Source organism: Diachasma alloeum, unplaced genomic scaffold, assembly GCF_001412515.2.
Source record: "Diachasma alloeum isolate Michigan unplaced genomic scaffold, Dall2.0 Dall_scaffold_01144, whole genome shotgun sequence".
Classification (NCBI taxonomy): Eukaryota; Metazoa; Arthropoda; class Insecta; order Hymenoptera; family Braconidae; genus Diachasma; species Diachasma alloeum.
The window spans coordinates 67465-84515 of NW_021681254.1; the positions used below are offsets into that span (position 1 = coordinate 67465).

General features: G+C 38.4%; 2 protein-coding genes across 3 annotated transcripts; one reads left to right on the top strand and one right to left on the bottom strand.

Moving 5' to 3' along the window:
* Positions 1-1702: 1702 nt before the first annotated feature.
* Positions 1703-14821, bottom strand: LOC107045962. The gene is made up of 2 exons (XM_015268392.1): positions 14794-14821; positions 1703-3734 (listed from the first exon to the last, which is right to left on the bottom strand). The coding sequence occupies exon 2, from the start codon at positions 3730-3732 to the stop codon at positions 1936-1938; it is 1797 nt and encodes a 598-aa protein (XP_015123878.1). The 5' UTR covers positions 3733-3734; positions 14794-14821; the 3' UTR covers positions 1703-1935.
* LOC107045963 lies at positions 7918-11757 on the top strand. 2 transcript variants are annotated; one of them, XM_015268394.1, is made up of 6 exons: positions 7918-7948; positions 8182-8399; positions 8892-9053; positions 9178-9353; positions 9489-9647; positions 11305-11757. In XM_015268394.1, the coding sequence occupies exons 2-5, from the start codon at positions 8367-8369 to the stop codon at positions 9538-9540; spliced, it is 423 nt and encodes a 140-aa protein (XP_015123880.1). In that variant the 5' UTR covers positions 7918-7948; positions 8182-8366; the 3' UTR covers positions 9541-9647; positions 11305-11757. The 2 variants fall into 2 exon arrangements, with proteins under 2 accessions (XP_015123880.1, XP_015123879.1); XM_015268393.1 differs by lacking the exon at positions 7918-7948 and having other exon boundaries at positions 8154-8209; positions 8892-9353.
* Positions 14822-17051: the final 2230 nt, after the last annotated feature.

Consider the following 17051-nt stretch of genomic DNA (forward strand, 5'->3'; position numbering starts at 1 on the left):
CTATTTCTAAACGTTTGCGTCAAATGGGAAAAATCCAAAAACTTGGAAGGTGGGTCCCACATGTGTTGACCGAACACCACCTAGGTCAACGTATGAACATGTGCCTTTCACTGCTTGCCCGACAACAAAAAAACTACTTCTTGTGTAGAATTGTGACAGTTGATGAAAAGTATATTTTTTACGAGAATCCCAAACGGAAAAAGTCGTGGGTAGATCCCGGATTATCCAGTACATCGACGCCGAAACATAACATCCACTTAAAGAAGATTCTTCTGTGTATCTGGTGGGACATAAAGGGTGTGCTTTATTACGAAATCCTGGAAACAGGTCAGACGGTGACTACGGAACGCTACAGCCAACTGAACAAACTGAGCGAAGAACTTGATCGGAAAAGGCCTTTTACTGGGCAAGGAAGCAGGCAAATCATACTGCTGCATGGCAATGCTCGACCTCAAGTTGATGGCACGACTCAGAAGACCCTCTTAAACTTGGGACGGGAAGTTCTCCCGCACGCGGCATATTCATCAGACTTCGTCCCATCCGACTATCACTTGTTCCGGTCCATGCAGCACGCCTTAGTGGATAAACGGTTTAAAACGCTGGACGATGTGCGTAAATTCGTCGATGACTTCATCGCCTCGAAGCCTGCAAGTTTCTTTCGCGACGGCATTCGAATGTTACCTGAGATGACGCAAGGTCATAGAAAACGATGGACAATATTTCCAAGATTAAGTTCGTTGTTCTCTATTTTTTTATATTAAATAAATTTACTGAAAAATCTGTAAAAATTAAGTCACACACCTAATATTTGCTATGGAAATTCTTGGCTGGAGATCCTCGAACCATCCCTAGCAACAGGGCTATTTATACTCATCGCCCGAACAAAGTCTGTATTGTAAGGTTTGTGAATAGAGATTAATTCTTGTCCCTCACCTTTTTCAATTTCGAAAAAAACAAATTATTTTAAAAAAGCAAACGATATGAAAAGGTTGGCAATGTGACACATTTCTGGGCAGTTTAGTTCGATTTTTATCTAAATATTCTTCATCATTTAGACCACTCTCTCTTGAACAAACGTGTTGAATTTCTCTATATTATAAAATTTTTAATTAACTTCTGGTGATAAAAATTTGGTACTCGAAATTAAGACTCGAAAATAAAGGATTCCAAGGGTCAAAAAATAAGGGTCACAAGAGTTAAAACAAGATTCACGAGGGTTAAAATAAGGGTCATAAGGTTCATATTGAGAACCACAAGAGTCAGAATACGTGTTACAAGGGTCAGAGTAATGGTTTAAATAAACGTCGTGGGGGTCAAAAACCAAGGATCAAAAAGTAATGGTCACAAGGGTCAAAATAAGGATCACGGGGGTCATTATGAGGGTTAGATTAAAGATCCAAATGAGGGTCAAATTAAATGTCACGAGGGTCAGATTACGGGACACAAAAGTCAGAATATCTTTCTATATTATCAAAATCCAAATCGACTTTTGGTGATGAAAATTTGGTACCCGAAATTAAGACTCCAAAAATAACGGGCGAAATAAGGGTCACGAAGGTAAGTATAAGGGTCGTGGGGGTCATATGAGGGTCATGTGGGAGTTGCCGAGCGGAGTGAGCAGGTTCATAATAACAAGGGCGAAAATAAATATTCATTCGTTCATGCAATGATGGATTATTATTTAGAAATAACAAGTCTTCAGTGAAATTCGAATCAATGTTTAATTAACGATAGAATACCCTCTTCTGATTCCTCAGTCTTCAATATTTCTGTGGTTTCTCATGAAAAACATTTCTAGCTTCTTACATTTATTTTCCCATGATGACGCCTTCTTTAATCCTAAGAATCTCATAATCAAAAGTTCCCTGCGTTGGGTGCCCTTCCATTGCCTGTCGGTGGGAAGATAATATAAAAATGTCAAGTTGTCCTGTACTTTTATACATGTGCACATTTCACGCATAGAGCACACCGATGGCGAGGACATATTGGCTCTTGACACGACGGACATGCCGACTTAGTTTTAACACCCGATGAATGATGACAGTGACTGCACTTTACTCTCTTCGGCAGATCAATGACTTGGTGGTGTTGAACGGACTTTTCTTGTCCAAGGAGGCTTGAGAGCTTTCTTCTAATTGCTATTCGCAAAGTTGGAGATTCCTGACGCCTTCGTAATTGTGGTTCAATAAGAGCAAATGATAATTCCTTCATGAAATGCTGTCGCTTTTTCCTGGAATTGGGATGAAGCAAGTTGTAGATTATAGTCGCGTTCACATTCGCTTTATCCAATATGCTGAAAAATACTCTCAACGGCCAACGACGCGTTCGTCGTCCAACGGCATATAACTTACATGCTTGATCGAAGGAATAAGTTGCCCGTTTATGCGCATTATACGTATTAATTATGTCTGGTTTTCCAATCGTCGCATGTACACAGGTCAGTCTAATTCCGGTTGCCAATATCGTCATGACTTTATTCTCCTTTGGAACGTACGAGACCAAGCCAAGATTGTTGTTGGTCCCACATAATATTGTTCCTGGAAGGCCCTTTTCCAGAAACGAACTGGGGATTTCTGTTTTTTTCTTCCGTATCGACCCCAAACCTTTCAATCCAAATTCTGTGTCCAAGACTCGGAATAAATCGACAGAGGTGAACGATTCACACGTCACGACAGTGCGACCAGAGTCACAAATACTTGGAATCAATTTACGTACAAAATACAGTGGAACCGACTCTTTTCTCTCATTGTCCGTAATCTTTCCCAAATATGGGACTGCACTGATCATGTATCTCGTTCTAGTATCATTGATTAATATAAATTTCATGCCTGAAGGACTGGAATCATTAGATGGGTGCATCTTGAAAATACATTTTCCTTTAAATGCCTCTATTTGCTCATCAATTGTACAAGTCGCAGTAGGTGAATAGAATTTTGTACAATTTGCTATAAACATCTCCCAGATATCGCGACAGGCCGCGAAGCGATCACTCTTACGACGAAGGAGACGAGACGATTTGTCGTCAAAACACAGGCATCGGAGTAGAAACCTGAATCTTTGTGCTGGCATTGTAGCTCGGAAGGTATTGGGTGCAGAATCATCCCCGAATAAATCGGTGAGATTAACGGTATTCTGTTTGTACACGCCCGCGAGATAGAGCAGGCCAATACATGCTCTCATTTCTACAGAGTCTGTTTCCTTATGATAAGTCTGTCTAAAATTATGAGCTTTCTTTGTTCTACGAATTTCTTCATTTGTGTGAATAACAATCAATTCGATCATTTCATCATTGATCAGATAACTCCACGCGTCAAGAGGATTCTCAGCATTTTTTGCGTCTCCAATAATCGCTGGTAGATATCTATTGGGAGTTGGTTCTAGGCTTGGAGACGGCGGTGGTTGCTTATGATACCACCAAATGGGATTAGTCCCTCGTCCGCATGTCCTGGGACCGGGACGGATTTGGCTCGGGCTTGTCTTCAGGCGTTTCGCAAGGGGAGGTTGGTCCTCCTCGATGTCGACTTCTTCTTTGATTACTACATTCTGCACGGGATTGTCATCGTCACCTTCTTTTTTGATTGATACATTCTGCACAAAATTGTAATCGTCATCTTCATCATTCTCTGAAAGAGGGATGATCTCGCCTTCACTTTCTTCACAACTTCCTTCTGAGTACTCTTCATCTGAAGTTTGCACGTCGTCTAAAACGTGCTCATAATTCTTTTCGGCCATACCTGTAACAAATAAAGCACGAAAAATTGATGAAGATTTGAAATGTTCACGATTCGGTCATCAGAAATATTTATTTACTATCCATGCTTTATAGTCGGTCGAATACTTTTGATCCGATAACTATTCGTAAGATGTCTTCCGAAAAAAACAGAAACAGATATTTTTATAAAAACTTCTATCAAGTAAATATGTTGTTCAGCTGCTTCTGAAAGGAAATCAATGCATCACAAAAGAAAACAATCCCCATAGAAAATCTGGAAGAATATTTCCCCAGGTTATTCACCCAGGAAAAATCCAAACTACTTTTTAGCCTTTTCTATCGCTCTTATGTTGGGCGCCAGCCAAACCTTTACGAAAAGTTCAATTATATTATTATTATGTAAACGATGTTTCAATATCGAGGAATAATTCGAGGAACGTGTCATTTTATCATTTTATCAATCCATTTGAACTTCTAAGCGAGCGAATAAGAATTCCATAACGAATGCGGTCGAATGAGTGAAAATATCAGTTAATGTGTGTTTAAATTGACTGCGCAGCGCACGTGTTCAATTGAGCTGCGCGCGCAAAAAAGGGTTGGGCCTTAGGCTGATCGTTGGAAGTCTTTTGGCGTCATACAACATAAAAACACGGTCATAATTTTTTTTTATACAAAATCTAGCGATCCTGGATCAGTGGTTATCACTTTGAATGTGTAGAGAATTTTCTTGTCTACAAACTAGTATCTTTTTTTACGTTTTGATTAGTGCAGTTGAATTGACGTAATCAATGTTCTTGGCGTTGATCTCTTAAAAACGATTAGTTTTCAATTAATTTAAATAACAACCCCGTTCAACGTCGTTAGATTCGCTGGCGTCAGAAGTCTAAATTGACTCGTCCATCTACACCACCGAATGGGTGGCGTTCCTAATCTCGACCACCAAGAAATAAACAGTGAAACCTCGTCTCTACACTAATTCAATTAACGAGAGTCCAATGAAACATCTCTACGCGACAAAATAACGCATGACGGCATTTCTATACGATCCGAAGGACGGCGTTCTTCGAATCTACACCGTGTACAGATGAGTCCGTTGCATTTTTATACGGACTCTTCGGCAGCGCGTCCTTGTCCTAAGTCAGACTCCCAGTCAAGTCTTGAGAACATTTAAAAAATGGTTATCCATATGTATAACCAATGAAATAAATTGTATATTTTCATTTATATAAAAAATTGTTTATTATTTTATGTCACAAAACCGGTGAGGAAATATTTTCTTTAAAATTTGAATTTACAAGCGGAACGGAGTAGAATACGGGGCGTCGGAGATCAATTTTTGTAGCGATAAACGCCGCTAGGCGATCGAGTGGCGCTGGGCTTTCTGTTGGCGAGTTAGCTCGGAAAAGTTGATAAGTAACGGCTGTCAGTGAAATTTTGCACAGATCAGTGTGCAGTGTACCCTGCCCACTTCAACCCACGGCGGAGGATTGTGGCAAAACATTTTTAACGCAACCCTTTTCGTAAGTAGCCTCGAAGCTATAGTCTACTCATTTGGAGCACTCAATCAGAGATGCTTACCAATTTTGAAAAGTAGCCTGGAAGCTATAGTCGACTCATTTGAAGCACTCAATCGGAGATGCTTACCAATTTTGAAAAGTAGCCTGGAAGCTATAGTCGACTCATTTGAAGCACTTAATCGCAGATGCTTACCAATTTTGAAAAGTAGCCTGGAAGCTATAGTCGACTCATTTGAAGCACTTAATCGCAGATGCTTACCAATTTTGAAAAGTAGCCTGGAAGCTATAGTCGACTCATTTGAAGTGCTCAGTCGGAGACAATTAATTGCAAGCAGCCTGCTGGGTGTAGTTGACTCTGGGAAAGGGGTTGGGAATCCGCGAGAATCATTTTGGTGTGGACTAAATTTGATTAATAACAATTGCCCACAATTGATCAACATTAATATTATTTAAAACTCGTATTCAGCTCCGAGGAGATTCCCGATTAATTTGAGAATTGTTAAGGAAATCTGGAAGCAATTAATAAACGGACGAATAAATAGACAATCAGTCGATGCCCGCTGCTTGGAGAATAATGAGAAATGTCAGAGAGAGTAACTTTGATAATTCGTTGTACTTTGATTATATCCGGTGGATTTTATATTATTTTATTGTTTTGAAGTATCATTTTCATTATTTTGATAATAAAGTTTGTGGTGGATTGGAAAAATCTCAAGGATGACAATAGAGTCTAACATGATAAGACCAGTTCGAAGGGATTTTCCTTTCTCTATTTAATTAATCAGAAATAATTAAAGGATAAAGAAAAAAAAATAAGAGTCGAGATTTTTATTGATCATTTAAGCTCTCGTTATTTCCAAGCAGAGATTGTCGAACTGAGAGAATAAAATTCTGTTTGGATACCGGGAGTAAAAAGTAAAATAAAAATGCGAAGTAAAAATTGAGAATAAAATGAAAGCCCGATGTATCGAATAATATTTAAAAATTAAATATTGACAATAAAAGAAATTTAACTTTCAATGAATCGATAAGCCTCATTATTTTAAAAACCCTGGACAACTGAAGCATCCGGCAAAAATGAGCAAGGATTAAAATTTAAGAAATCAAGAAAAGTTTCATTACAAAGCTTTTCCGTCTCATTTGACATTATAAAAAATTACTTGAAATGACTAGATTACTCAACACGACACCGTAATTTCAGTTGAAATGATGAATTTCATTGAGTAATCTCGGAGTTCTCATAACCAATGTTCGTTATAGCTCGGCCTTGACTCTGTTACGTAGGTAACTAAGCTCGTGTAGAGTCCCCACAGTAGCTGCCATTTTTACTAAAACTAGCGGAACATTTGAACGAGAGAACTAATTAAGAAATAAGATTAAGATAAGGAAAATGTAATATGTAAAATCGCTTAATATTTGTAAATTATATTTTTATCCTTTCTTATGGGGTTTTTGATTATATAGAGTTCTAGGAAAATCCAAACGTTCATGAGACTCCTTTTTCTAAATATTCTCAACAGCTGCATTTTTCAGACCTTTTATCTTTTCCCCAAGTATTCAATATATTGTTCTTTTCCATTCTCAAACGCTATAAAATAAATCCAGTTTTTCATCAAGAGTTTTCTTTTCTCTTTCGAATTCCAAGACCACCTACGAGGTACCCGTCTAGACCCTGGGACAATTGCCAGTCTTGTTAATAACTAGATGTTCAAATAATTTCCTCGAGAATTTTATTTTCTTTTTCGCGTCGCTTCTGTCTATCGTAAAGCCTATTCTTTGGAAAATATTCCAGTACGAGTTTTATTTCGTCTTTACATTTTTTCTCTGTTAATCCGTGTCCGTCATAAAATTTCACTGGTTTTATTAGGGTTACAAATTTCCACGCGTGGGGAATCAGACCCTCAATAACTACCACTCGGGACAGCGCCAAAGCGTCAGGGGCCTCATTACCTGTAATTGGCATCACCCTTCAGTGGGCGAGATCAACCCCTACTACTACTCCCACTAGTCACCGCCCTTCATGCAGACCCAAAATTTGCTTTACTGTGATTTGTTGAACCCCCTCTACTCGCGAAGATGTTGGCACCTCATGAATGTTTGATTGAACCCCAAAAAGGGAAAACTTATAATTTTTTGGCACTTCGTTCTCAAGTTTGAAAGAATAAAGATCTCTTAAAATTACAAGTCTCGTGTAAACTTTAACTCTTGTGAGTTCTCAAGAACAAATATTTAAAATAAAAATATCCAAGTGTTCAAACATAAAAAAAGTGGTGTCCACGAATATTTTCGAATAAACTAAATTGTGTGTGATTAATATTGTGTGTGGTCATTTACTCAATTTTCCCGCACTTAGAGCAGAGTGCTTCAGCACTCCACGGGCAACCGAGTCCATTCCCTGAACTAAAATCTAGGGAGCCTGAAAAGGTACGCAACAACTCATCCATGAACAATATTTCAGATGGCACACTCGTATGCTTGCGACGATATACTTCTCGATATTCATCTGTATCGACGAAGATTATCACCTGTAATTCTTTCTTTCTCCACGAGCGCTTCTGATACTGTTTTCGATGTCTCATTCGCTGAACTCCAGAATAGTGTTTCGTGTCGGGACCGATTCAGTGTAGGTTGGCAATTCGTCAACAATAATTCGCTTTCCGCGCTGAGGAGTGTATTGATGCTTTACGAATTGAGCTATGTATATTATTGTCAAATTGAGGTATGTATATTATTAACTGACCGCTTACATAGGCGAATTGATTAATGCAAGGTTTGCTATCGTAGTCAAACTCTAGGAATCACTGAAAGTAAAAGTCTTCCGAATCATTTCATTGTCCAATAAGAATGTAAACAACTTCCCCCCAATTCCCCCTATGTTTAGATATTCTACCTCGTTAATGGCGTTCTATCCGCTCGGCTTTGTGGGCACTTCTGACATTTTTTTGTTCCCAGGTTACTAGCACAATAGCAGACCAACAAGGTAATGTCAACTCAGCTCGCATAGTATCGTAAATTTCAAAATTTAGGAGTGCAATTGTTTTCTTTCGATTTACGGATCAAAGAAAACGAATTGTCAGGCGCTGGTCAAATTTCTTGCGACAAAGGTCGGAAAGAAGTTGGAACTCGTTGAGTGGAACATGGAGCATAATCATCCTCCCACAAATGGATCGGTACTGAGAAAACAGTAGTATATTTCGAGACAAGTGCGGAATAGTATATTTCAGCACGTGTGGGGCAATTTCGTCTTTAACGTGTGTGGGGTTTACAGCATGAGCCGAAGGCGAGTGATGTAACCACACACGTTAAGGACGAAATTTCCCAACAAGTACTGAACAAAATTTATGTCACGAAACCTGAAACCGGCTGAATTAGACACGAGACGCGAAGCGTCGAGTGTGTAATCCAGCCGGTTTCAGGCATGAGTGGCATAAAAATTTTTATCCGTACGGACCGTCACTTTTCCCAGTCTGGGAATTAGTATTGACTCTTCCACGGACTGGCAAAAGTGAAAGTCACTATGGAAAAATATCGTTCGCGTTTAGTGCCATAGGGGATTGGCGCGAAGCGTGCGTAAAAGTCCACTTTTCCGCACAGTTTGATGAAAGATATGTTGATGAACATCAAATTCTCCATAAATTCTCTCTTTTTCTTTAACTCGACAGTGTGATGACGCGAGTGAGACCGAGTCAACAGGAATCATCGAGCACAGAAAGAACACACTGCATGCGGAAACGAGATCGCTCACGTCAGTTGAATCATCGAAAAGACATTCGAAATCAACTTCTCAACCAGGAACAGCGTCAGGCAGTTCTCCGTGCAATCAGGTTGGGCACTCTTTGGATGTTTTCATCACACTTCTCAGTTCCATCAAACCAGTCAGAATAACTCGTGATACCCTTGGACCTGTAGTTTTTTACATTTTAATTTAATTGTCATGATTCATTGAAGTTGACTGATGAAAATTGGTTTTCCTCTTCGATCTATGAGCACATGAAAAAAATGACAATTTACAAGAATTTTTGGAAGAAAAAAGTCCAGCAGAACCAGAAAAAATTCCAGAAGCTCCAGCTGAATCAATTCAAATGGAAAAATCCACTTCGTCAGATCATGCTACAATTCATCAGGTTAGATACTTTCTGAATGTCTTTACTACACTTGTCGCCATACAAATTCTCACACTAGCAGCTTTTCAGACGGTAACTAACTTACACCTTTTATCTCTATTAATATCAATGAGATGAGAGTTCTTCAATTTCTAGGAACAAAAGACTGATTCTTCATCTGTCTCCGTTCAGGTCCAACCAAAGCTAGCAGGTGGATCTGCGGCTACTAGGTCCATTCGCAACGATTTTGACCCTTCAAGGAAAAAACGACATGTTTGCGACCTAATTACGTCAACAGTGGGAGTGTTTGGAGAGGTAAATCACATGATCAGTACAGAATTTCGTATTTCTCGAGGTTTAACAATATTTTTCTAATACTCTATAGTGGGGTATTGAGTTTTACGAATATTGAGCGCACAAAAATTTGGTTCTCGTGAAGATTATGAAAGAAAGTTATCGCCCCAACTTCTTTCACATGGCATGAAGGTGGGTGGATACAATTACCCATGGGGAATTGAAGTAAGCGGAGAGTGACTTTCCTGAATCTCGGATTTTTTTACTTGAGACAAAACTAATTCACTAGAATCCTCCATAACAAGTGTAGTCTTTCCACTGTTTATTGTTCATAAATCAAATCGTGGAAGCTGAAGAACCCGAGATTGAAAATTCCCAACTACAGATTCTCACGAATGAGAAAATCCTATAGGATTTCCTATCGGAATTTCAATAGGATTTCCTATATGAATTTCAATAGGATTTTCTGTTGGAGTTCTTATAGGGAATCCTACAGGAAATCCTATGAGAAATCTTATAGAAAATCCTATACGAAATGCTATGGAGAATTCGAACATTTTTTTTCGAAGAAAATCCTATAGGTAATCCTACAGGACTTTTTCATACGTGTTACACTTGAGAACTCCTTTTTGCAGTCTTGACTTCTTTTCCCAACGTTAATATTCATTTGCAAGTCTCTATGGACATCCGTATTCCTCCCATTCCGATTTTTCATGGACCGTGAGGCTGATATTTTTTGAACTAATGAGAAGCTGATATTTTCGAAGACCATGCTGATATTTTCTGTTTTTTGGACAGAATAGCATTATTTTTCCCCATTAAAAAAAAAAAAAAAAAAAAACAAATGTTTCGATTTTCACCCTTCCAAATTTGCTTCTAGCAAGGAATTAAATGGAGGAATGGTATTAGAATTTTAATCATTTGCTCTTCTCAGTCCACACATATCCGAACTTTAATATACATCTCACAGCTTTTCTATTTACATTTCCTAGCAATTGAGTATTGGTCTTGTGAAATTTTGAAAGAGAAAATTGCCATTTTTTTTTCAAATTTGAAATTTTTCATTTTCTATAAAAAAGTCTCTCAATTCATGAAATCTTTAACTGAAGACGATCCAAAACAGCCTAAGACATTTTGGTAATGGGGTAATATAGCGACTCCAACGAATTTTTCGAGGAAGCTGAATTATTTTGTCATCCAATATAAATAGAAATTGAAATCAGGAAAAAAATTGAGTCGGACTCAATTAGGTAAATAACTTGAAGGGGGTGACTGGGTCAAATTTTGGCCTTTGTGGAGTTCATACCAGCTGCGTTCCCGTCGCGAACCCTGGGTAATGCTAAGTGCTGGTGAAGCTTGATACTTTGAAAAATAAGTGCTTCACTACAGGTTGAATTTATATGAACACCTCATAATTGAAATTTCATAAATTGCTTTTAGAAGGGAAAGCGCAGAAAGGGAAGTCCCGTACATCTACATGAGCATCCACGTTCTTAAGTGTGATGGCTCAAAGGAGGTCAAATTAATTTATTGCAACTAGGTTCCGACAAAATATACGTCAAATTACTTCAAGTTCAATATAAAAAAGTTAATATTTACCTATCAGTATCCAGAATGAGTAGGAGGTGCTATTCTACCTAATTACCGACGTTTTTTTACCTGCTCTGTGATATTCTAGGAATCCACGGTAGGAAATTCGACTGAACCATCAGAAGAGAATTTCCAAAATTTTGATGAGATCCTTGACACAGACTCAAGTGCAAAATCCAAGGACGATAAAGTAGTGAGCAGTGAAAAACCCGACATAAACGTCCCGAAAGTTGACACTCCTGAATCCTCGAATATTTCAGTTAATCTTTTAGACACAGCACTTGTTGAGGCATTAGCCTCATGTCGCGGTGGGTTGGTCCCGAGCCTCCAGTGGCAGCACCTCCTGGGCGCGAATCTGGTTTACCGGCCGTGCCCACTCTAATTAACATAAGGGCCACTTGTTGCGACACTTACATTCTTCCTTCTTCATAATCGCTCTTCCGAGAAGTGCTCATCTCGTGGTTTGTCTCCGCGATTAATATCTCTAATTATTGTGAACATCTCAATTGTGAAAAATCTTTACCGTGTCTTGAATCAATTATTAACTGACAGTGTTTAATTTAACACATATATTTTTTGACTCAGTTGTGTATTTTATGAGAAATATACAGTTTTTGTTGACTCTACCCACGGGCACAGTGCTCGTTTATTCCTTGTGAACTTCTCAACCCTTTTTCAAACCCCGGCTCCCTATCGGTTTTTTTTCATTAACTCTTGCCGAAACAGCACTCATAGATATTCTCGATGACTATCCAATAGATCGAGGGCCACTGAAAAAACTGAGAGTGAGCACAATCATACGTTCTTTGGGAGAAGTTGAGAGCTCTCCAATGAGTAATAAAGTGGGCCTCACACCGTCTCATCTTCCATGCCCTAATGAAAGTGACACACAGTCTCCAGCTAAAATTTGGGAATCATCGACTATTCCAACTCGTCGATGAGACTGTTTGCATAAAAGATTTGAAGATGAAGACAAACGAAAGGCCCAAAAGACGTCCCAAAGGAGAAACCCTTAATGTGATTGGAATTCCAAAAAGAAAAGTTCCTCTGGATTTCCAATCCAAATCTGCACGCGCAAAAAAGAGTCAATTATTGGAGTGGCTTCTTGAACCAGCAGTGGTTCAACAACTCTCGAATGGTGAATACGAAGTTTCAGTCACTGATTTGAAACCCATCCCTGACAGTTCTATGGATGAGAGTATTGACGTAAAACCTCTGGAAAGACCCCTGCCTAAGAAAGTCTTCTCAGAGTTGTCGTCGCGTGTTAAAAAAATGAAGAAGCATGTGTAATTCACATGTAATCTATGCAACAGAATTATAATAGATAGAGAAGATGAAAGCGGACGCTGTGATGCTTGTTTATAGTGGTACCCCTGCAAATGTATAACTAAACAAGGCTTGCCCAAGCCTCCCAAAGGCAAGAAGAAATGGTACTGCTTGACGCACAAGGAAAAATAAAGTTCTGTGAAACTACTGGTTAGTGCAAAAAAATGTTTTTCCGCGATGGAATGTGCTATTTTTTTAGAAAACCTAAACAAAATTTCGATTTCAGAAACGCGTCACAGGTGATGTTGAGAACACTAAGATATGTGTTGTATTTCGAACAGATGTTTATATTTTCATGAGCAAGAGTTTTTTCTTTAAAGTTAATTTTTATGCAAACAAGGAGAAGAGTACGAAGAATTTGCAAAGTTCTTCTTCTTTCTGAAAATAATCAACATTTTCATTGTTATACGTATGAAAAATTTTTGTATGAAAACTTAATAAATTCGCAACAAGAATGTATTCAATTCCTATAGGACTATTGACAATAGAAAATATTATATAGAAAAACTAATAGTTTTTCATTTTTCCATAAAATTTATTCTGTTAAGATATTTGCAATCGAAATTCTTCGGCCTAAATTTTCCAAGTTTTTTCACAGCATTTTCTTTCCTTTTTGATTACAAAATTCAAATGAAAGAACTTTGAAAATTTATGTCGAAGAATTTCTGTAGGATATATCTCAGTAGAATAAGATGATTGTATACAGGGTGTCCCAAAACCCAATGTCCAAACTGTAATGAAACTCCATCACCGCAAATACCTCCCCAGATGTTCAGACGGTCCCAGCGATACTGGAATCCCCGTGTCCGGCACACTGGGATTTTCAACTGCCCAATGATGCTCACTGTAGTTGAAAACACCTTCTCTGGTGAATGTTGGTTCATCCGTCCAGAGAAGATGATGGAGGAAATTAGGGTTGACTTGATCCTGATCGATGACGAATCGACAGAACCGTATCCGACCCTGATGGTCCCCTGGTAACAACTCATGCACTGGCGTAAAATGAAATGGATACATGTTGTTCTCCTGGACGACCCAATGCACGGAGGACTTGTTCCACTGCATCTGTCTGGAAACCCGTCGGACACTTGCGCGAGGATCATCCTCGAAACGTTCGAGTACCTCTTCCTCTCGCCCCACGTTAGCCTTCTCCCTCGGCCCTCCTCCTCTTGGTGCTGGTGCCAAACGACCCGTTTCTCTCGCACAATTGTGGATAGCAATGAACGTACGATGATCCGGGTGACGACGATTGGGAAAATCGCGAGCGTAACTCTCCACTGCAAGACACCCATTTCCACCACACAGCCCGTAATAAAAATAAATATCGGCATATTCTACGTTGGAATACTCCATCGCAAAACAAACCGACTGCACGACGACTCGAGAGTAACTAACGCGACGTGTCATCAACACGAGAAACAAGTGAAAATAACAAAAATTTTCAGTGAACGTCATTTGTCATTTTTACCTTTGGTTCCCGTCTTGGTACGTCTTCCTCCCCTCCTCCCCCTCCCCACAAATTTCTCAATTATCTCAATAAAGACTGTTTTCCTCTGCGCTTTCCTCTCAAAATTACTCCTCTTCGAGATAACTACATCGAAAATAACTAAAACATTAAAATCGAGAAAAATACGACCATTGATTTGTTCCACCTCCCTGATTCTCCGATTATCTCACTCACAATTATTCTTAGTGAAAAACTTATTCTGAATTTTTTGTCGGAATTTTTCTCAGCTACAAAAACGATCTGTTTGGTGAATGAATAGGTATAGGGTGGATGTGGGATGAAAATGTGGAGGGAGATGTTGGGAAAATTACTGATGAGCCGGATTTAAAAAATCACACTTCATTTTGTGGGATCGAACCACTTTGTCAAAATTTATGTACACTCTTTGGTAATATGTAATTTCACTGGTGATAGTCTAATTTCACTGATGATTGTCTTTGCACGTTAATTTGGTGAGTCACTGAATTTAAACTGAATTTAATCAACAGAGGTGATGTACTGAACAAAGGTATTCAATTTTGAATGTTAATTGACTGAATCGACTTCTCGATATGAACTCTTAATAATGTTGATTAATACTCGTTAATAACTATTCGGTGAATTACTACACGTTGAATTACTCGTTGAGTTCTACTTAATACTTGTGGACTAGTTGAGAGACTACTACTTAGTTGATGTGAACTCGTTGAAATACGAATGGATACTATATGACGTCTACAGGTGATTTGCTCGAGATAGACTTACACGGTGAGAGGGTAAGCCTAAACTGATTCGCGCGTGTTTCGGTGACTTATGACTGATGACCCGAAGGGTCCCGGAGATTTTCGAAGTAGGCCGATGGTCGACCAGAATGTTCTGGAATTTTAGTTGCGTTTCAAACACGATCTTGTGGGTTTTCCTCTCAAAGTTACTCCTCTTCGAGCTAAACGCATCGAATTTAAACAAAACATTAAAATCGAGAAAAATAGGACCATTGATTTGTTCCACCTCCCTGATTCTCCGATTATCTCAATAACAATTGTTTTTAGTGAAAAACTTCATCTAAATTTTTAGTCGAAAATTCCCTCAGCTACAAAAAAGATCTTGTGGGTTTTGCTCTCAAAGTCACTCCTCTTTGAGATAATAGCATCGAAAATACACAGAACATGAAAATCGGAAAGGCAGGACCATTGATTTTTCTCAACTCCCTGATTCTCCGATCATCTCAATAACAATTGTTCTTGGTGAAAAACTTCATCCGAATTTTTTGTCGGAAATTTCCTCAGCTACAAAAAAAAAGATCTTGTGGGTTTTTCTGTCAAAATTACTTCCCTTTGAGATAATTGCCTCGAAAATAAGCAAAACATTAAAATTGGAAAAACCAGACCATTGATTTGTTCCACCTCCGTTTCTCCGATTATCTCAATAACAATTGTTCTTAGTGAAAAACTTTATCTGAATTTTTTGGCGGAAATTTCCTCAGCTATCAAAAAATCTCATGGGTTTTCGTCTCAAAGTCACTCCCCTTTGAGATAATTGCATCGAAAATAAACAGAACATTAAATTCGAGAAAAACTGGACCATTCATTCGTTTCACCTCCCTGATTCTCCAATTATTTCAATAATTATTGTTCTCAAAAGAAACCATAAACTAATTTTTTTTTAATTCTTCAGCTGCAAGACACATCCTATGGATTTTCCTCCTAAAGTTACTCATCTCCGAGATAAATACGGGTTTAGTCCCTCGGAGCTTATTATGGGAGCGACAGAGAAAAATATAAAAAAAAAGAGACCGAGAGAGAGGGTAACTGATTCTTCATCTTTCCTAATTTCTCCCTTTCCTTCCTCCCACCCCTGCTCATGCCTTTCGAACGAAAAACGCAGCCGTTTATTTCGCCCGCGTGAGGGGAGCAGAGCCGTATGGTGGGGACAACACCAACACTCTTGCATTCCACTCACCGATAGGCGTCCGTCCATTCCGCGCACCTGATTGGCGCAACTTCAACTTTGAATAACGTGAGAAGGGTGCTTCTGATCGAAAAGTTCCACAGGAGTTTTCGATTCAAAATTGCCCCCCTAACTTCCAGTCTCAGTTTAGACATTGAGTTTTGGGACAACCTGTAGAAAAATAAAAACCTGTCGTGAATTGGTAAACTAGGATAAATCCATGTCGTTGAGGATGAGTTATCGGTGAATATCTCGTAAAGGAAGTGGGATCACAAAATTTTTATTAAAAGCTTGTTAGAGATTGAGGCTAATATTAGGGCGGATCGGGGACACGTGATATGGAGAGCGTGAAAATGAAAGACGCGCGGATTACAAAACACTGGTGATGTACTTTATTTGTGGCGCAAGCCACGCGTCTTGATTATAGAGATACACGAATTGATGAATGTCTCAATGTCAATTTGATAATAGTCTTTTCACTGCACTGAGATTCTCTCAATATTAAACTTGATAATTAACTCCAAATAAGTGAACTCGGAATTAATTGATAATTGAATTAATTTTTCTAAAAATCTGAAAAAATTTTCACGATATCATGGATTTTTTTGTTGCATTTCGCAAAAATCGGCGTCATAATTTTTTGTTCCCTTCATACGTGGGCCTGCCTAATATGGAGTGAAATGGAAACAAAACAAAATTCAAAAATTTTAATAATTTCGGGAGTAATATCATTTTTGTGGAGAAAAAACACTTAAAATCACCATTTCTAGTTAAAATCACTATTTCTAATTAGTAAAATCCAATGGAAACTCTCTTATGAAACTATGCATTAACTTGAGAAATTTGCTGACACATCAGTTGTTGATAAACATTTTTAAACAATATTTTTCACTTCATTTTATTATGGATAACGTTTTCAACATTTTTTTCACAAAAATGCTACTCCTCCAATTATCAATATTTTTGAACTTTTTTAGCTTCATATGATATATGGAAATTGAGATCACTGAGCGGATTTATGGAAAATAAATGATGAACAACAATAAAAAATTAATATAACGATGTAACTTATGCAT